The 20,781-nt window shown below is 50.0% G+C and overlaps 1 protein-coding gene across 1 annotated transcript; it reads right to left on the bottom strand.

The window, feature by feature from the left end:
• Positions 1-612: 612 nt before the first annotated feature.
• LOC113996645 (tetraspanin-15-like) lies at positions 613-18,662 on the bottom strand. Its single transcript, XM_039387530.1, has 6 exons — positions 18,648-18,662; positions 18,336-18,434; positions 16,500-16,613; positions 12,321-12,374; positions 11,861-11,977; positions 613-1,096 (listed from the first exon to the last, which is right to left on the bottom strand). The coding sequence occupies exons 1-6, from the start codon at positions 18,660-18,662 to the stop codon at positions 857-859; spliced, it is 639 nt and encodes a 212-aa protein (XP_039243464.1). The 3' UTR covers positions 613-856.
• Between the last annotated feature and the right edge of the window lie 2,119 nt (positions 18,663-20,781).

The raw sequence follows: 20,781 nt of genomic DNA, 5'->3' as shown, positions 1-20,781 counted from the left end.
TAAGTCTTCCCCCTCCAAGCCCATTTCCCAACTCGCCCAGCCAAGGTTGGACAACATTCCCCGGCTTTTAAATTCCCACACCCCAAGAGATACAGGGGGGAATTGGGCTGAAAAAAGGAATATTGGTAAAGGAAATTCCTTACCTGGGCACCGGGGGTTGGTCTCCAGCAGAGGAATCACCTCCATCCCAGGGGCACCACACGGAAAACCGTCCTCAGTTTCCAAATTTAAACATTTAAACACGTAAACGTCCTTTTCCTTGCCTGGGAGTAAAAACTGAAGCCACAGTTCATGGAGAAGAGCCAGAAACCCTCAGAAAGGGGTGTTTTCCTCCCTGCCCAAACAGCCACTGTGATCCAGGAGATGGAAGCTGTGCTTCCCTGGAATTCCTGGAAAAGCCCTTTGGGAAGGCTCTGCAGAGAAAGCTGCTCCGTTCTTTCCTTCTGTTCTGCTTTCCTGGAGTTGGGCACATCTGGGGAGCTCTCAGAAAGCCACGATTTCTCAGGAAACTGGGATAATCCTACACTAAAGACCCCCCCGAGCACATTGAAGGTGCCACCCCCTCCCCAAGAGCCCAACCAGTGAGTGGTGAGTGGAAACAACTTTGCAAAACACGAGAGAATTCACATTTATTGTATAAAAAAAAAAACCCAAACCCCAACCAGGAGCTGCACAAACACTTCAAAAGGCCAAGCAGGAGGACCCCGGGGAGCCCCTGTGCCCACATGGTAGGTTTTTGAACCTTCCAGTGCTCCGTTCTCCCCAGAGCACCTCCAGAACCTGAGAAGATAAATCGCGTCATTTCCACGCTCGACACCCGCTGCCTCCTCCGGAGCTTTCCGAGTCCTCCAGCTCCTCACACTTTGCTGTGGGATGTGCTGCCTTCCTCCTGCTCCTCTTCCTCCTCATCCCCAGGGTTGACAGGGATGTACCCCCCTTCCCTGGGCAGGCACCAGCACCAGCCGGCGCCGCTCAGATCCACAGCCCCGAAGCTGAAATCCCGCAGCTCCAGGATCCTGAAATCCACGGTGTCCAGCTTGGAGTAGATCTCATTGAGCTTCTGCCAGTAGAGCCAGGCCATCACCAGCCCCACCACCTGCAAAATGGGAGGGTCAAAACCACTTTGTGGTCACACAAATCCCGTTGGACTTTCCAACTCTGCAACCTGCTCACTCATCCTGACTCCCAAGGGTTGTCTCTGGGTTGGGAATTTCATGGAGCAGCCCAATGCCAGCTCCAAAATGCTGTGTTTTAGCAGGAAACCCGCCTTTGGATCATGTTAAAGAATCAGTGGATTTGAGCTTCTCCAAGGAGGTTCCCTAAAATATTGGGTCTCTGTTGGAGCACCCTCCTGCTCTTGGGGCTGGGAAAATTGCCAGGCATGGAATGGTTTGGATCGGAAAGAACCTTGAAGCCCATCCAGTGCCACCCCCTGCTATGGGCAGGGACACCTTCTACTATCCCAGGTTGCTCCAAACCTTGTCCAACCTCACCCTGGACACTTCCAGAGATCCAGGGGCAGCCACAGCTTCTCTGACAATTCCATCATAGCTGCTCCTCACCCTCACAGCCAACAATTCCTTCCCAATATCCCATCTAGCCCTATTCTCTGGCAGTGGGAAGCCATTCCCTGTGTCCTGTCCCTCCACCCCTTGTCCCAAGTCCCTCTCCAGCTCTCCTGGAGCCTCTTTAGGGCTCCTCTTTGAACTGGATCCCATTGGACTTTCCAACTCTGGGACTGAGCTCTGCTCACTCAGCCTGACTCCCAAGGGTTGTTTCTGGGCTGGGAATTTCATGGAGCAGCCCATTGCCAGGCCCAACTGCTGTGTTTTAGCAGGAAACCTGCCTTTGGATGATGTTAAAGGATGAAGGGCTCAGGCAGAGGCTGACTGCTTGTGTGGGGCCAGGGAAGCTGGGGGGGAAAAGGCTCTTTTATCCTGACTGGAAGTGGCACCTCCCCCAGTGCCCTGGAGCTGGGGGGCACAAGGGGGTCACCTGAGAGCAAGCACTTGGGAACAATTAATAAAAAGAGTTCAGTAGTTCTCTATATCTTATATTTATCTCTATTACACAGAGAGTTTTGTGGCTCAAAGCTGTTCATTGTGAGTTTTGTGCTTCAGCAGGAATTTGGCTCTGGTGACTCTTGGAAACTGGGTGAATTTACCAGCGTGGCTGGAAAGTTTCCTTAACACAGAATCAGGGAATCCTCGAGGTTGGAAAAGCCCTCCAAGGTCACCCAGTCCAACCTGTGCCCCATCCCCACCTTGTCCCCCAGCCCAGAGCACTGATGCCACGGCCAGGCCTGCCTTGGACACCTCCAGGGCTGGGGACTCCAAACCTCTCTGGGCAGCCCCTGCCAAAGCCTGAACACCCTTTCCAAGAAGAAATTCCATCCCATGGAGCCACCTCCTCTCTCAGGGGAGGTTGGGACACTGAGTCCTTGGGTCATGGGGTAGATCCATAGGCTCCTTTGGGTTGGAAAAGCCCTCCAAGGTCACTGAGTTCACTGCCAAGGCACCACTGACCCATGTCCCCAAGTGCCACATCCCCAGGGATGTTAAATTCCCTCAGGGATGGGGACTCCACCACTGTGCCAGGGCTGGACAGCCCTTTCCAGGAAGGAATTTCCCCAGTATCCAACCTGACCCTCCCCTGGCACAGCTTGAGGCCGTTCCCTCTCCTCCTGTCCCTTGTTCCCTGGGAGCAGAGCCCGACCCCCCCCGGCTCCCCCCTCCTGTCAGGGGGTTACAGAGCCAGAAGGTCCCCCCTGAGCCTCCTTTTCTCCAGGCTGAGCCCCCCCAGCTCCCTCAGCCTCTCCTGCTGCTCCAGCCCCTTCCCCAGCTCCGTTCCCTTTCCTGGACACTCTCCAGCCCCTCAATGTCTTGTCATGAAGGGCCAGAACTGCCCCAGGATTTTGGGTGTCCTACCAGTGCCCAGGACAGGGGAGGATCTTCCACCCAACCAACAGCCTCACTACAGTCATTATTAGCCAAATCCATCTCCAAATTCCCTCTTCCCTGACAGAGGGATGTGGATTCATTGAACATCACCAGGAGTGTTGCAGAGATATCCAGGGCCAGCCCTTGCTGAAAACAGGACATTCCTGCAAGCCTGGTGTCACACAGGTCATTCCAATTTCCCTGCTGGCTGGCAGGGAATTAAAAATTAGGCTTTAAATCTTCAGGAGGATGGTGAGGAAGGGGGAGGATTTTCATCAGAGCTGGGTATCAAGCAATTTGCTTTGATTTCACCCGATGGGGCTTCACTGCAGGGGCTGAAAACATCAGGATAATTCATGGCCAGGAGGGATTTGCAGCCCAGACACTGAGGAGGAAACGGGGCAATTGGAGTGTTTTCAACACAAACTGCACCTCCTGTGCCACCCCTTTCCCCACCCTGAGCACTGACCTGGAGGAACCAGATTTATTCCCTACAAGCCCCAGACCAAGGAAGCATGGAATGGTTTGGGTTGAAAGGGAATTTAAGGCCCATCCAGTGCCACCCCCTGCCATGGGCAGGGACACCTTCCACTAGCCCAGGTTGCTCCAACCTGGCCTTGGACACTTCCAGGGATCCAGGGGCAGCAACAGCTTCTCTGGGAATCCCAGCCCAGCCACTCCCCACCCTCACAGGGAAGAATCCCTTCCCAAAATCCCATCTCACCCCACTCCCTGGCATTTAAATCCATTACAGTGACAGGTTAAACCCAAGTCTTTCAGCTGCCTCTGGGCTGGAGCTGAGGAGGGTCTGAGACCCCCAGTGCTGCTGCTGGGATGGAGCTGGAGCTGCCAGAGATGGGCAAGAACATGGGATGGTTTGGGTGGGAAGGGACCTTGGAGATCATCCAGTGCCACCCCCTGCCATGGGCAGGGACACCTTCCACAGGCCACGTTGCTCCACCCTGGCCTTGGACACTTCCAGGGATCCAGGGGCAGCCACAGCTTCTCTGGCAATTCCAGCCCAGCCCCTCCCCACCCTCACAGCCAACAATTCCTTCCCAATATCCCATCTCTCCCTGCCCTCTGGCACTGGGAAGCCATTCCCTGTGTCCTGTCCCTCCATCCCTTGTCCCCAGTCCCTCTCCAGCTCCTGGAGCCCCTTCAGGCCCTGGAAGGGGCTCTCAGCTCTCCCTGGAGCCTTCTCCTCTCCAGGGGAACCCCCCCAGCTCTCCCAGCCTGGCTCCAGAGCAGAGGGGCTCCAGCCCTTGGAGCAGCTCCGGGGCCTCCTCTGGACTCGCTCCAGCAGCTCCAAATCCTTCTGATGTTGGGGATTCCAGGGCTGGAGCAGCTCTGCAGGTGGGGTCTCACCTGAGGGGGCAGAGGGGCAGAATTCCCCCTCATCTGATGCCCATGGGGGATTTTTGGGCTTTCAAGTGCTCATTTTGGTTCATGTCCAGCTTCTCATCCACAAAAACTCCCAAAGTTTAGATCCAGATTACAGATGGATGGAGAAGGACAAGACCATCTTGAGCCTCAGGGCTCTTCCTCACAATTTTGAGGCTGCAAATGAGCAGTGCAGGACCATTTCTTACATCAGAGAGTCAATAAATAACCAGTCCCACCCGCCCCATCCATCAGCTGGAAACCCCTGCACAGGTTTTGGAGCTGAAAAATACTATTAATCATCCTTCTGGGTCCTAATGGATTTCTTAAACAGCCTAGAAAGTGGGAACATTAGGGGAAGATAAATGGGGATGAGAGCAAAGGGTTGTAACACAAATTAGGGACCATTTTGTCCCACACTGGGAAGGGAAAAGTGTTTGCCCAGAGGAGGCTGCAGAAAATGGAGGAAAAAACTCCACAAGGGACAAAAATAGATCAGAAAAGTGTCACCCAGAGAGCTGAAAGTGTCCCCCACTGAGCTGAGAGCAAAGAGCCAAACAAACATCTCTGGGGTTTATGAATTTGCCTTTTACAGATAGAGAAAGTCCATGAGCAGCTTGGCCTTGCACAGGGGTCACCCCAAACCAGCTCAGCATTGATTTTTCCTTCCTGAATTCACCTGCAGGTGGATCCTAAGGAATCAACAGCTTCAACAAGTCAGAAGAAGTGGAAAACTGTGTCCTTGGAGATGCTGTCCCAACACCAAGCCCTTCCTTGAAGGCCTCAGTTGGATCTTTCCCCATTCCCTAATTTTTCCCTAATCACTTCCCTAATTGCACCCACTGATCCTCGGATCAGTGCTTGTTTTCTATTCCACCTCATCCCTGATAATGGGATTAATCACCTGAAGAACAGGCAAGATGTGGGAGTCTGGGGGGTGTTTTGGCTCCCAGGGCTTTCCCAGAAATTCAGGAAATACAGGAACACTGTATTTGTGCCACTGGGGCTCTTTTGCCAGGAAAGATAACTGCAGATGCTGAAAGGGAAACTGGAGCCTGGGAATATCTTGGAATCTCCTTGTGTTATCCAAATGGCCTGGAATGAGGTTATTTTACAGCTCCTGGGACTTCTGTTGGACGACAGGGGGATGGACCTGTCTCTCCATGAACTGGGGGAGCCCAGAGATGCTGCTCCCCCACAAGGATCCAGATAATAAGATTATGCTAATCCATATTCAGCAGCAAAGCCTTTAAGGATTTAGGAAGTTTTGAAATATTATTTAAATGTATGTCAAGCTTTACATTATTTACTGTTATTAACTTGTCACCGTGGGCAGATTAAAATCCCGAGCGAGAAGAACCCTCTGGAGTGACAGATTTGAAAGCAAATGTGTCACTTTTTCCTCCCTGAGCCAGAAAATAATTTGTGTTTACAGTGCATTTCATGCAAATGAAGAGCCAGTCAGGTTTGGAGACATCATCCCCCCCTGCTCCAAGGTGTCCTGGTTAAACTGGGGACTTCCTGAAGGGAATGAAACAAGCCCAAGTCCTGCAGCAGCAGCAGAATCCCACAGCCCTCACCCTCCTCTGAGTTATGAACCACCCTCCATCCCAGCTTGCCTCTAAATATCCTCTTTCCCTTAATGAGAGCAGAAAAAGCTGTCAGGAATATCGATGGATCCAATATCTCCGGCACCAAGGGCCCCGTGTTTTCCAGAAGTGAAGAGAATTTCAACGCCAACATTGATTTTATTGCTCTGCAATATGAAGGAAGGAGTTACTGCAGAGGAACACGGTAACAAAATGCATCAAAGGGGAGGCGAAAAACATTAAAAAGCTGCTTTTCTCCCAGCCCTGGGATGGTAATTCAGCACCAAGCACTGGGGAGTTGCTGTTTGAGGGTCATTTTGAGTTAGAAAATTGCCTGTTCTTCCCGACTGGAATTCAGGAAACCACTGTGGCCTTGGGAGGTCTCGGCTCTGCCTCTGTCTGTGCTGGTTTGGGGGGATTTAAATGCCCAGGGTTTGCTAAACAAAGGTTTTTTAGGGTACCAACCCATCAAGTCACTGCTCTTACAGGGTGCAAATAAATCCAAAGACCTTTGGATATGGAGGGAATCAATAAAGACCAATAAATAATCCACTGGGAAATCACAAGGAGTCCCTGCCCATGGCAGGGGTTGGAATGAGATGGTCTTTAAGGTCTCTTCCAACCAACACAGGTTGTCCAGAGAAGCTGTGGCTGCCCCTGGATCCCTGGAAGTGTCCAAGGCCAGGTTGGAGCAACCTGGGATAGTGGAAGGTGTCCCTGCCCATGGAAAGGGGTTGGAATTAGATGGTCTTTAAGGTCCCTCCCAACCCAAACCAACCCATGACTCTGCCAGGCCCAAGCCAAGTGTTTCTGTCTCCCATGTAGGACTGACCAGGAGGAGCTTTGGTGCTCAGCTCCATCCCTGCCAAGGCCCAGCTTTGCTCAGATCCACTTGTTCCCCTGGATTGAACAGATTTGCATTGGGAATTCTCTCAAAGAAGAGAGAATGGCTCAGTGTGACCCAACATCCTCTTCCCTGGGAATGACTGAAAGCTCATCTCTTCCATGTCCGGATATAGGGACCGGGAAGTTTTGGAAGCAAAGAAGGAAAAGGCTCAAACACTCCTTTTCACATCATGAAACAACAGACAAGGGGCTGGAACCCAGAGATGTTTTCCCTGAGGGGTGTGTGTGTTCATCTGTGTGTGATCAGTGGCTTGTTTTGGGGTGGAAAGCTGCATTTTGGGCCCTTTCAGAGCACTCAGAAGCAGCTCAGCTCCTCCATGGGCATTTCCCTCACCAACCAAAGCCAGGATCCCTTTGGATTTTGCTTCACAAGGGCAAAAAATAAGGATGGAAAAGAGCAACCCAAGGATGTTCAGGAGCCCTGGCAGGGCAAAGCACATCCCTCTGCACCACGGGCCCCACAGACCCAGCTCTGACCATGGAGACAACGAGCCAGCAGCCCAAGGAGGGGCTTTGCACGCAAAACTTCCCGCCAGGAAACCCTTTTCCATGCAAATATTTCCGGGTCTGGGGGCTGGAAAGCTGGATCCTGCTCACCAGAATTACTGAATCATTTCAGGCTTTCCCAGAGCTAATGAAGTAAAAAGCAAAGCATTTCTCTTTTATTGACTTTTCCTCCCATAAATTGGTATTTATAGAGCAGCCTCTTGTCGGGGTCATGGGCTGCAGATGGAAAAATCCCTTTTATTCCCCTTTTCTACTCCATTAAGCACATGTCAGCCACTTGAGAACACAGCAGGCCCTGGAGCCACAGGGATATTAAAAAGCAAACAAACCCCAAATTAATCTTGCAAAGGAAAAAGGAACTTTGGTGGATTCGATGCCCTTTACACCAAGAAACATTTACCATCCCTGGCAGTGGGAGATGAAGATGCCAAGCTGCAAAATGCCTCTTGAAAGTCTAATTTTGCATTTTTTTTTTAGGGAATGAAAGTGTTGATCTTGTGGATTTATACTCTGAGGAGGGAACATCTACCCCTGCACTGACAATCCATTACTCTGTGGATGCTCCCAGGGCAGAGCTCTGGAGATGGATGGAATTACAAAGTGAAACAGAGGTAGAAACAATTCACTCTGTGCCACAGAGTGATTTTAACCCCTAACAGGGACCTCCCAGAGATTTTTTTCCTCCCTTTTAATTGGACCTGTATCACTTTCTGCTTCTTTAGGATTGAAAAAAATCCCCCTTTTTAGGGGGGAAAAAAGGGTTGTGGAGCTTTTTTATGCTCTTATTTCTGCCTTTTTACAGTGGCTGTGTCTTCAATTTGCTAAGGAAGGTGATCCAAGGGCTGCTCTGGAGCCAGGCTGGGAGAGCTGGGAATGTCCAACCTGGAGAAGGCTCTAGGGAGACTGTCACTTTAATGGCTGTGAACTGCCAGGGAGTGGGTTGAGATGGGATTTTGGGAAGGGATTCTTCCCTGGGAGGTTGGAGAGGGGCTGGGAATTCCCAGAGAAGACCTGAGAGCCCCTTCCAGGGCCTAGAGGGCTCCAAGAGTTGGAGAGGGACTTGGGACAAGGGATGGAGGGACAGGACGAGGGGGAATGGCCCTACACTGGAAAAATGGAGATTAGGATGGAATATTGGGAAGAAATTGGGTGGTGAGGGGCTGCAGTGGAATTCCCAGAGAAGCTGTGGCTGCCCCATCCCTGGAAATGTCCAAGGCCGGGTTGGAGCAACCTGGGCTGGTGGAAGGTGTCCCTGCCCATGGCAGGGAGTGGCACTGAGTGGTTTTTAAGGTCCCTTTCAACCCAAACCATCCCAGGATTCTCTGAAATACCACCAGCAAACACCTCCTGCGAAGCCACAGAACGAAGAAGCTGGAGATGCACTTCCTGTGCTCCATCAAAAAGCTGCTACAAGAACAAGGGACGAGGTTTTCTGCCTTATTTGCACCACAAACACGTCTCCTGCACATTTAAAACTCCTTGGCTAATCTTGCTGGAGGCAGGGAAGGGAAGGGAGCAGCCAGCAGGAAACAAATTCCTGTGCTTTGCCACCCCTGCTGAAAGATCTGGGGCTGCTCCATAATTAAACACAAGGCCACAACAGGAATTCACCTCTGAGTGCCAGAGCCTGAATTAAAGTGTCTTTTGGAGGGTGACATGAAATGTGTGACAGCTTGGCCTCTGCCTGAGTTTGGCTGAGATGAAGGGCAAGAAGAGGGGATTGTGGAGAGTGAAACAGGAAAAAGGAAAAAGAGAATGAAGGGCAAAGGCAGGAAAAGAATTGAATGAAACACAGGAAAAAGGGAAAAGAGAATTCAAGGTAAAGGCAAAGGCAGGAAAATGATGGAGTTGGCGTGTTTGAATAAGGCAAATGAACAAAACCACTTCCCACTCCTCACATGGGATTTTTTTTATCCCCACTGCTTGATGGATTATTTAAAAAAGGAGGAGACATTCAGGATTTGGGAGGGATCATGGAACTACAAACTCCCCCTGCCTTGCATGGGCTGGGAGAGGGGAAAAGCTGCACAGTGATGTGTCCAGTTACTAAGTGTTATTACAGGGACATAAATGGATTTATCCATGGATCTGGCCCATGGGCTGCTCATCATCTCCATGGAACTTCCTGGAGATCCCATGGAGGGATCCCAGCCCTGAAGCCCTGGGGGTGCAGAAGACCCTTCACTGGGCAAATCATTCAACTCAACCTCCTGTTCCAGTGCCTGTTCATTTTTTTCCCAGAGGGAAAAGGCCAATATTCATGTTTTTGAGGTGCTTGGAAAGCAAGGACAACCTTTTCTGGGTGCTTTAAATTTCCCCTGGAGGTTCTTGTTCTCTCTCTCCCATCCAAGGTGTCTCTGGGCATCAACTCCTGATGCTGAGCTCGGCACTAATAACAAGTTACCCGATCCCTGAGATTCTCAGGAGGGAATTTTTCAGATTCCTAGTTCCTGGAAGGCCTGGGAATGGGATTTTTCACCTCTTCAATCAGTCCAACACCCACCAGGACCCCAGGGATTTACAGATTTCCCTGAACCTCATCGGACAGATGCCCAGAAGCCCCAGGAAGCCAAGCCAAGCAGCCCTTGGGCTCTCACAGGTATTTGGGGAAAAGTAGAGGAAATTAATAAATTCAGTAACTTCCTGCATCATGGAAAGGCAAAATTTGGTGGTTTCCCACATCTGGGTGCAAAGGAAGGACATGTTGTCCACCTTCTGTGTTGTTGCACCTTCTGTGGTGGAAGGACAACATGGAGAGTGATAATTTCCTACTCTCCATCAGCCAAAACTCCTCTTGGGTCCTTTTTTCTCTACAAAAGCCAGTTGATGCTCCCCAATCCCAGCAGAAATCTTGGATGAATCTCGATCAACGTGAACCAAGCTCAGATCCTCAACCTTTGAACCCCTGAGGTCAAACAAGCCTGAAGTTTGGTCCTAAGGAAGAGCAACAATGAGGAAAACTGGGAGAACACCAAAGCAGGACTCAGGGTTTGGATCACAATCCCAACCTTCTCCTGAGCATCCTGGAAGTTTCCCACCAGGTTGGTTTGCACCATGTTCCACGTGGGACATGACAGATATCCAAAAAGGCAGAGATGGGACGTGTCAACACATTCCCTCTTCCCAAATTTCAGGGCACTGTCACCTCCTCACATCAACGGCGCCAACGCTTTTCCCCCTTGGATCAGCAATTCAGGGACAACACTCTCACTCCACTTCCTCCTGGCAGCTGCTGGGGATGAAGCTGTTCCTGGGCTGACAGCTCCTGGCAACACAGATGGAACTTCATCCCCTCCAAAACTTGACAGAATCAAATATGATTTATATTTAAAACTCGTGAGCAGATGGGATGAACGAGGTTCTGCATATGAAGAGCCTTTAATGGCACGACAGAGAAATCACAGAGCTGCCTCAACAGCACTTGAGATTCATCAGGGCTCAGAAATCCTCGTTGCCAGCCCTGCTTTTGCTCCCCATCCTTCCCAATTAAGAGCTTCCCGTTGGCAGGTTAATGGAGAACCCAACAGGTGGCTCCTCTAATGGGCTCTCGATGTCCTGCCTCGACTGTGGCACTTTTCACCCCATTCCTGTGCCTGTTGTGTTTCCTGGTGGCAGCACAGCAGAATTCCAGGGCTCATTTGCATATTTTTAATGGAATCACTTTAGAAAAGTCGGGAATCACAGCCAGGATTGAGCACAAACTACTCCCCCACCTCAGTTTCTCATCTGGACCATCTGAGAGCTCGAGAGCAAAATCCATCCTTTGAAAAATTAACGTATTTCCCCAACAGCTTCTGCTTTTTCCAACCACTTTCTACCTTTTGTTTCGAGCAGAAACACAGCAAAACAGGAAATCATTTCATTCCCATTTAAATAAAACCCCATATCTGGAGAGCATCAGCAAACCCCTCCAGCAGCGAACCCAACATTAATCCAACAAAAAGAAAGATTTTGCTTGTGAGCCTTGACACGAATCAGAAAAAGGATCAAATCAGCACTAAGTCATCACCAAAACAATTCTGGGAAGATCTGAGAGAGAGATTCCCCTCCTGGCCAGCACAGTTGTGACAGTGCTGCAAAAAGAGTCCCAACCACAACCCCGAATTTCTCTCCATGTTAATTATCTGTGATGAAAAGCTTCATTACCTGGAAAGTCAGTTGGATCCTCAGACATCGTTAATGGATTTCCTGAGGCAAACACAACTAAATTTACCATTGTACTTTATTTTGGTTAATATTTCTGCTCTGTTTGAGCAGAGCCGTGAAAACAAATAGAGGGGGATTTGCTCTGCTCACATAGGCTTGATTTGCTTTCAGAGGCTGTGATTTGATCAATAATTAGATTTCAGGAGTGTTCTGAGTCACCCACCACAGTCATAAACTCTTCATTTGCCCAAGGACGCTCTGTGACAATTTTCCTACCCAGCTCACAATTCTGGATATAAATGGAGGGGAAAAATAACTAAAAGTGAATTATTTTCCTCCTCCAGCAGAGTGAAAAAAGCCAGGAGAGTTGTGATGGAATCCACCACGTACCTGTGGGAGCAGCAGGGAGCAAACAATGCCCAAAGTGGCCTCGAAGTTGTCCTTGAGCCAGAGCCCCACGGCGTGGATACAACCCCGGACATGGATGATGCTGAGCAGCTCCAAGCGCTGGAGAAAGGGGGAGAAAACCATCCTGGTCACCCCCAGAGGCATCCAAATCAGCTTCTCTCCCACCACCAAACCTCCAAACACAGCTCATTACCGGCATCTCCAGGTCCTGGTCCAGAAAAGGCCCAGCAAACCCCACAGGGATGTCATGGTTCAGGAATGTCCCCGGGAATACCCAAACTCACACGCTCTGTGAGCCTGAGAAACACCCCAAAATTCCAGGGAAAAGCAATACAATGGAATTTATACTCAGCTGGTACCTCCAGACTGTTCCAACTGGATTTTTTTTAGGGGATCTGGGGAAGAGGAAGCAGCAAATCTCTTAGAGAGTCCAAAAAGTCACCTCTTTGTCCAGTGTCCTGTACCCACAGAGGGTGTTCACGACCTCTCCAGGGGCCTGTGGAGAGAGAAAGTTGAACAAACTCATCCCAGAGCAACAAAAGTATACAAAGAAGTACAAGAAACAAGAATTAAACCCAAGAAATAGAAGAGCTGCCCCATCTGGGATTATTCAGAGCAGCAAAAGTCGAGCAGCCTCCAACCCTCACACCTCACGTTGTCACCTCAGGACCCTTTTTTTGCCCAAAGGTGATGCTTGAACTGGAAATTTTGGCAGAAAGTTGTTGGGGTATTTTAATTATATTTTTTCAACCCCTTTTCTCTCTGTTTTCTGCTGTTCTGGAGGATGTTCAGGCCCCCAAACCCTCTCCCAGTGATTTAAACCATGACCATCTCCACATCCTGGGGGCTCCTGTAAAGCAGCTCTTTCCCAGCATTCCCTGGACTTTCACCTCCAGTCGTGTGTCTCCTTCAGAAAAAATGGAATTTCACAGGGATTGAAGGTACTGGGCTCTCCAGAAATCAAGACTTTGGGAATTTCCCCAAAGTCTTCCATCACTTTGTAGAGAAAAATAAGGTTTTCAGACATCCCCAGGGCTGAGACCTTTGGTGGCCAAATGAAATGTTTCAAGAGCTGCAGCCAAAAGGAGACTTCCCACTGCCAGAGGGTGGGGTTGGATGGGATGTTGGGAAGGAATTCGTCCCTGGGAGGATGGTGAAGGGGTGGGATGGAATTCCCAGAGGAGCTGTGGCTTCCCCTGGATCCCTGGAAGTGTCCAAGGCCAGGTTGGAGCAACCTGGGATAGGGGAAGGTGTCCCTGCCCATGGCAGGGGGTGGCACTGGATGGGCTTTAAATTCCCTTCCAACCCCAGCCATTCCATGATGTCAGAGGTTTGAAAAGAGACGTTGGAATTGTCTTCTTCTTCCCTAGGGTCCCCATCCCCCCATCTGTTTGTTCTGGGATGGGGGGTCAGGGAGGGGGTGGGCTCGGGGACAGCGCGGTGGCCGCAGGGACAGCGGGGAGTCCTTGGGTTGGGGGCTTTTGGGTTTGGCCCAGGACCAGACAGAGCAGGAGCCCCATTTTTGGCCGCCTCTTTCTCTTTTTCTGAGAGAAAGTCTTTTTTCCCCATGGGACACCTCGTGGAGAAGACCAAGAGAGAGAGACAGACCCAGGTCAGAGCGAGGTGTTCTGCCTTCGCACTGCCTGGGGGAAAAAGGGATTGTCCTGGTTAGAACAGCTGGGACCAGTTCAGCACTGGGTGGGTGTAACCCAAAACTGGGTATTCCAGAGCCTTCCATGCCATTGCCCAGAAACTGTTCTCAATGAACCATTTCCACCCTCTGCCCAGAGCAGCCCTGACCCCTCAGGCTGCAAACTGGGTGTTCAGAGGCCTGGGAGACAGGAGGGTGCTCCTGTGCTCACACCAGTGTGGAACTGGGAGACAGGAGGGTGCTCCTGTGCTCACACCCAGTGTGGAACTGGGAGATAGGAGGGTGCTCCTGTGCTCACACCAGTGTGGAACTGGGAGACAGGAGGGTGCTCCTGTGCTCACACCAGTGTGGAACTGGGAGATAGGAGGGTGCTCCTGTGCTCACACCCATTATGGAACTCCCCACCCTGAGGGAGGTGCTGGGCATTCCTGCCTGAACTGGAGGATATATATAATCTTGGGGTCTTGGGACTTTTTTAACCACTCCTGGGATCCAGAGGAAGACTCCAGACCACCACTCTTGCCCAGACTGCACTCAGCACTCTCACCAACAGGTTTTTCCCCTCTCCTTTTCCTTTGGACTCAGGGGGCCCAACAAACACCACTCTGTTCATGCCCCAGGGTGCTGGGTTATACATTTGGGTTTTGGGGGTTAAACCCAACTGTTTGTCTGTATAATCATATTTATTGTATTATTTTATTAAATTGTTATTCTGACTTCTAATCCCTCCTTTGAGTTGAGTTCATTTCCCCTGCTGGTTTACCTTTAAACCAGCACAGGGATTCCTTCATTGCTGGCTGCAGGCACAGGGGGCTGAGAGCAGCTGTTGAACTGCCAGGACAGTCCTGCCTCCCCCCCAGCCCCGGGTTTCTCCCCCCACCTGGGGAATTGGGACTTTGTTTTGTTTCTTCTGAAAGTTTTTGATCGCACCATTTGTTGTTTATTCAGATTTTGTTAATAAAAAGCTGTCTCTTTTCCTTTTCCACACTTCCACCTGAAGTTTCTTAATTCCTAAGTTGTAATCTTGTTAAACTAAGACACAGGATTATTCCTTCCCCTCTGTATTAATCACCTGGGATTTTTCCCTCTCTGCTCTGCCAAGGTCTTTTCTTGGCCAAACTCTCACCCAAAACCATGGGGAGTGTAAAAATACCCCACAATCCACTTGGATTTCTTCAACACATCCCCACTTGTACCACAAAAGGACAACCCATGAATTTCTAATTCCACCTCCAGGAGCTCTAGGATTCTTAATCAACGCCCTGATTAGAGCTGACAATTATTTTTGCAGCTGATTTGCATGTCAGACTTCCAGTGATAATTAAACCACTTCACATTTCACCCTCTTCCCCACTAAAAACCCCACAACAATACAAGGTTGATGATAAATTCTCCTTATTAAATCCTTGGGGCACAGCCAAGGCTGAGAGCCAGTGCTGATCCTCCCAGTGCTCTGAACCTCCAGGAGGTTTTGCTACCAGGATTAAGCTCAGCAAATCCTTGTTGGGAAGTTTATAGCACTGCTGGTACAGCAACCAGGGATATTTGTGCTTGTTTTTGGCCCAGCTCCTGGGATTTTATCTCCACATGTGCTGGATTGATGACAACGAGGAGCAGGGTTGGCTTAAATGGTCTGTGTCAGCACTGACACAGGCTCAGCACTGACACAGGTTCAGCAGAAAAGCTCTGCTTGGAGGGGGGTGTCTTGATTCCCAGGTTTGTGAATCAGCTCAGGAGAACCTCCTGGCTCTGCAAATCCACTCCCCTCTGGAGTCCAGCCCCAGCCAACCCAATAGGGTGGAAATGCCACCTTCCAGGGGCAGTTGCTGGTGGGATTTCTCTCATTCCACTGCACAAAGGTAGCTCTTTGTGCAAACACAGCCCCATTTCCAGGAAAATCCTCAAAAATCTCCTCCCCCGGAGCAGATCAACACCCCCAACACGCTCCTAAACCCCTCAGTGGCTGAGAATGTATTGGACAGGAGAGGACCAGAGTGCATCCAGATCCATGCTGGGATGCAGCCAAGTCATGGAGTCATGGAATGGTTTGGGTTGGAAGGACCTTAAAGCTCATCCAGTCCCACCCCTTGCCATGGGCAGGGACACCTTCCACCAGCCCAGGTTGCTCCAAGCATCACCCAACCTGGCCTTGGACACTTCCAGGGATGGGGCAGCCACAGCTTCTCTGGGTAACCTGTGCCAGGGCCTCCCCACCCTCCCACAGAACAGTTTCTTCCCAATATTCCATCTAAAGCACCACACAGAATCATGGAATCCTTTGGGTGGGAAGGGAACTTAAAGCTCATCCAGTGCCACCCCTGCCCTGGGCAGGGACACCTTCCACTGGATCAGGTTCCAACCTGGCCTTGGACACTCCCAGGGATCCAGGGGCAGCCACAGCTTCTCTGGGAATTCCAGCCCAGCCCCTCAACACCCTCACAGCCAACAATTCCTTCCCCATATCCATCTAAATCCCCACTTTTCCAGTGGGAAGCCATTCCCTGTGTCCTGTCCCTCCATCCCTTGTCCCCAGTCCCTCTCCAGCTCTTGGAGCCCCTTTAGGCCCTGGAAGGGGCTCTCAGGTCTCCCTGGAACCTTCTCCAGGCAGAGTAACCCCCAAGTCCTATGCTGCTGCTATTGTTTCAAAAACAATCCTCCAAACCATTTTATATCACAGAGTTGAAAACTTTGGCATTTCTAACAACTCCTTGGATGATACAAACAGAAACAGGCTAGGACTTTGCTCTACATTAAAACAGCAGAGTAAAATACAACAAAAATAGTCCATAAATATATATATTTTCTAGTTCTTTATCATCTCACACTGATGTTGTGTCAAGCTGGAAATGCAGGTTAGAAGAAATCCTTCAGTGCAGAAATATGCAGTGATAACCAGTGATAAAAAATATTCCATTTTTTTATGGAATATTGAGTGAAATAAAGGCATTTTCTGTGCCTTGTCTGCCTTACCTTCCTGATGCAGCACGTGTAGGGCACCCCACAGGCCAGGGGCCCACTGCTGTTGCAGGAGTGGTACTGGTTGACCCCCCAGTCTCGATATTCATCCCCACCACAGCAGGAAAACTGCACAGAGAGGAAAAGGAGAGGGTGAGAGGGGCAGTTGGACCAGCATTTCCAGGGCCATGTCCTGCCAGGTCAAGGGGGAGTGGATTTAACCTGAAAGAGGGCAGGGCTAGATGGGATATTGGGGAGGAATTGTTGGCTGGGAGGGTGGGGAGGGGCTGGGCTGGAATTCCCAGAGAAGCTGTGGCTGCCCCTGGATCCCTGGAAGCGTCCAAGGCTGGGTTGGAGCAAGGTGGTCTGTGGAAGGTGTCCCTGCCCGTGGCAGGGGGTGGAATGGGCTGATCTTTCAACCCAACCCATTCCATAACTCCAACATATCCCCCCCCAGCCTTTCCCTACAGTCTCCATCCCCAGCTTTGACAGCCCCAGTGATTTCCTGCTCTCAGGACCCTGAAGGGGAAGCTGAAGACTCTCTGTAAAACCAGCAGTGGGTGTTAAGCCCTGCTCAGCCCTGGTTTAGAGGCTGGGGCAGTTCCAGGTGGATCCCAGTGTTGGACTCAGCTTTGCTTGGAGCCCAGCAAAGCTCAGGCTCATTCAAGCCTGACTGATTTAATTCCAGGTGACTAATCCAGCCTTTTCCCGAGGGGAGATGGCTCTTCCAGCCCCTGAATGAGCAGATTTCTTGGCTCTTGAAGGCAGCTCAGTTGGTGCCATTCAATGCTAATAAGGTTCCAAAGTCTAACAGGGATTTCTCCTCCTGTCAAGTTAAATTAGAGATCAAATGCTGCAGCTACAAAGGGAAAAAAAAGCTGCTTTTTTCTTCTCTTCCCACAATGAAGGCAAAAAAAAAAAAAAAAGTTTAATGAAAGTCATTCTCTGTTCTCCACAGAATAAAAATGGGTTTGTTACAAAGCAAATCATCCCTTCTTGTGGCAAACAAATTTGAATCTTCACATTTTTCCCCCAGAAAGAAAAGCCTGGAGAGGCAGGAGAGGGAAGGGGGTGTTTGGTAAGAGAGAAAAAAACCCAGGTTTTCTCCATTTTTAAGCATCAACCTCTTCAAGGAGCAGTTTTTGCAGAGGCTGAACCCTCTGAGTATCTGCTCCCCCCAGGGGTAATTCTTGGCCAAAGGGAGTAGGAGAAGCCACAGCTCTGGGGGTTCTCCCACCCCAAAATGGGCAAACACGGCCAGGAGCAGCCAAAACACAGATTTGCAACTAATTTCTGACTTCCTACCTCTAATTCCTCTGTTGTTTTTAATCCCACCTGTGTCAGTGAGGGAGAGCAGCTCCCAAAATATGCCTGGAAAGAGGGGAGAAAACACCCAAAGGGATATTGGTGGGCTTGATACCCCAATGCTGCAAAGTTTTGTTTCCATTTTCTTTTTTAGTTGAGCAAAACTTGGCATAAAATCCTTCAAACAAATTGCCAGGAAGCCTCACTGGGGTGTTTTCTCCTCTGCAAAAAGAGGTTTAGCCCAAACTCCTGTTGTGCCCACGCTTATTTCTAATAAGGTGGGCCAGCCTTCAGCTGGGTTTTACTTTCATGTGGGTTCCTGCAGCTCAGAGAGGAATAACAGGTGGAAAAACCAAAGGGAGAACATGGAAAGAGCCTCCCAGGTCCCACCTGAGCAGCTCTGAGTGTTCAAAACTGCCTCCACTATCTGAGAAATGAGGATTTTTTTTCCAGCTCTAATATCCTCCTGGAAGGAGCCCCACTGGGGGAGCTGCCTTTAATCCTCCTCAGAAGAAGGGAGGAAGTTTTATAAGCACAGCATCTCACCTCTCTGAGCTTTACTTTGAGTTTGGGCAAGAACTGAAGCTCTGGCAGCTCTTTGAAGTTCAAATCAGACTTTGCTCTTCCCCTTGTAGCAGCAAACCACTAAAAATGATCAGAGAAGGAGAACCGAGGGAGTGACTGGCACCAAACCTGGTTGGATTTGCTTTTAAGAGAAGCACAGTCGATTTTATGGCACCTGAGCAGCCCAGGTTACTCTGAGAGGATGAAAACTTGATGCCAGCATGGAGGGATCACCGCCAGCCCTGCTTTTTTGGATAAAACACGAGCCCAGAGCAGCCTGTGACCATCATTTACTGTTAATTCTGCCATTTGCCTCACTAAAACCCCTGGCTGAGCTCAGCTGTGCTGGCACACGGCTTAGTTAGGTCAGGCAGAACCACCCCAGCTCCTCAGGATTTGAGTTTGGCTTGAACCCTCTCTCAAGTCATATTAATTTTTGAGGCCAATTTTTTTCCATTTCCACTTGCTCACAGGCAGCCACACCCAGGAGGTGACAACAGGTGAACCCACATTATTTGCACCATCACCCTGGTAATGAAACATTGCAATTCCTGGCACTTAAAAAACCAATATTTAGAGGTTTTTCTCACTCTGCTGAACTCCTGCCCTCTGCAGCCCTGGGATGTGAGGCTGGAGACCACCAGGACTGGTTTAAGCGTGGGAAGGGGCTTGGCTCTGGTTTAAGGCATCACTTGAGAGAGGGTTCAAGCCAAACTCAAATCCTAGCCAAGGGTTTTAGTGAGGCAAATGGCAGAATTAACAGTAAATGATGGTCACAGGCTGCTCTGGGCTCGTGTTTTATCCAAAAAAGCAGGGCTGGCGGTGATCCCTCCACGCTGGCACCAAGTTTTCATCCTCTCCAAGTTGAACTGGGCCCATAAACCCAATTTTTAGTATCTTCTAAGACATAAATCCTCTGCTTTGGCCTCTCCTGGTCCCTCCCTCAGGATGAGCAGCTCTGCTGATCTCAATCCCTGCCTTTGCTGTTGCTCCTGCTTTGGGAACCACAAAAGCACATCGACCCTCCCAGCAAGGAGCTGCACACCCTTGCAAAGCTCATTGTCCCCGAGGTAAAACGGGGGATAATAAAGATTTATGTGGGAGTGGCCACAACTTTTAGCACAGAGAGAGACCTCAAGATGAGGATCTTCCCCTGAAAACTTGTAATAAAAAGGGGAATAATAATTCAAGGGAAGAAGTAGGGGGGAAAAATGTTGGAAAAGGGGAGGGAGATTGTTTGATAAGAGTCTAATCCTCGGTGGTTTGGAGATACAGGAACATTCCCATAAATAAACCCAATTTATCTGGAGGTTTGTGGTCCGAGGCTCCTCAAGGGTGACTCCAACAAGGACTTTCTGCGCCCATTTATCATCCAGAGGTCGGAATTCCAGCCTCCTTTTGGGGTGGTTACAGTAAAACTTGGAAAATATTCTGATCTTGCTCAGAATTGGGCAGGACCTGAGACCTTCAGAGGGTTCTCAGCCTGATTAATGAGCTCAGCTCAGCAAGGCTGGCTCCAAAGGCAAGAGCAGGGATTTAATCCAAGACAGGAGAGCTCAGAGGGCCTTAAATTCCAACCACATCAAAGAGGAAGGAGCTTCAAATCACCTTTTCTTCAAAGAGAAACAAAAGACTCCCAGATTTATGATGCTTCATAATGAAAGGAGAGAAACTGGGCTGAGGGGAGAACTGAAGGAGCTTTGCTGGGAAAGCTCTGCTCTCCTCAGCCAACCCAGGACACAGAAAATCCCTGAAATTCTCCTCCTGCACCTCAAGTTTTGAGGGTTTTCCACTTTTTTTTCCCCCCATTTATCAAATGCTTTGAGCCAAGTGGTCCCTCCACAGTGACTCAAATAATGGAGAAACCGAATATCCTCAAAATAGGAGCAAAACTACATCCCCCAAATACCCAGATGTGGCACTTGGGGACGTGGTTTAGGGTGGGCTTGGCAGTGCTGGCTTGGACTTAGACAGGACTTAAAGAGTTCTTGATCCTCGGGGGTCCCTCCCACCTCCGAATATTCTGTGATATGGTGACTTAGAGGGTCTTAGGGGGCTTTTCCAACCTAAATGATTCTGTGGAGGTCACCTCTTCTTCCAGAAAATCTCCAATTTCCCCATGGGAACAAGGGCTTGGCCAGGTCCTGGCGACACCTGAGTCAGGAGACCCCCCCCAGGGTGCCCCTCTAAGGGTCTCTGTAGCCCTGAAGCAGCTCCAGCACATGTTATTTTACCTCTTCGCCTCCCCCTGAGCAGGTTGGGGAAGATCCAAGAAAGCTCCCAGGCTTTAGGTCCCAATTTCCCACCAAAACCCGGGAACATAAATATCCTGGAGCGGCTCGTTCCGCGGTGAGGAGCAGGAGATGCTCTTTGCAGCCACACAGACGTCAGAAGGACTCACCAAAAACCCCCTTGGGGAGCAAAGTGC

The sequence above is a fragment of the Pipra filicauda genome, unplaced genomic scaffold (genome assembly GCF_003945595.2).
Source record: "Pipra filicauda isolate LSUMZ 115617 unplaced genomic scaffold, ASM394559v2 scaffold571_size334496_pilon, whole genome shotgun sequence".
NCBI classification, from domain to species: domain Eukaryota; kingdom Metazoa; phylum Chordata; class Aves; order Passeriformes; family Pipridae; genus Pipra; species Pipra filicauda.
Note: the sequence above shows the minus strand (reverse complement) of the source record. Positions and strands in the feature narration are given on the sequence as shown.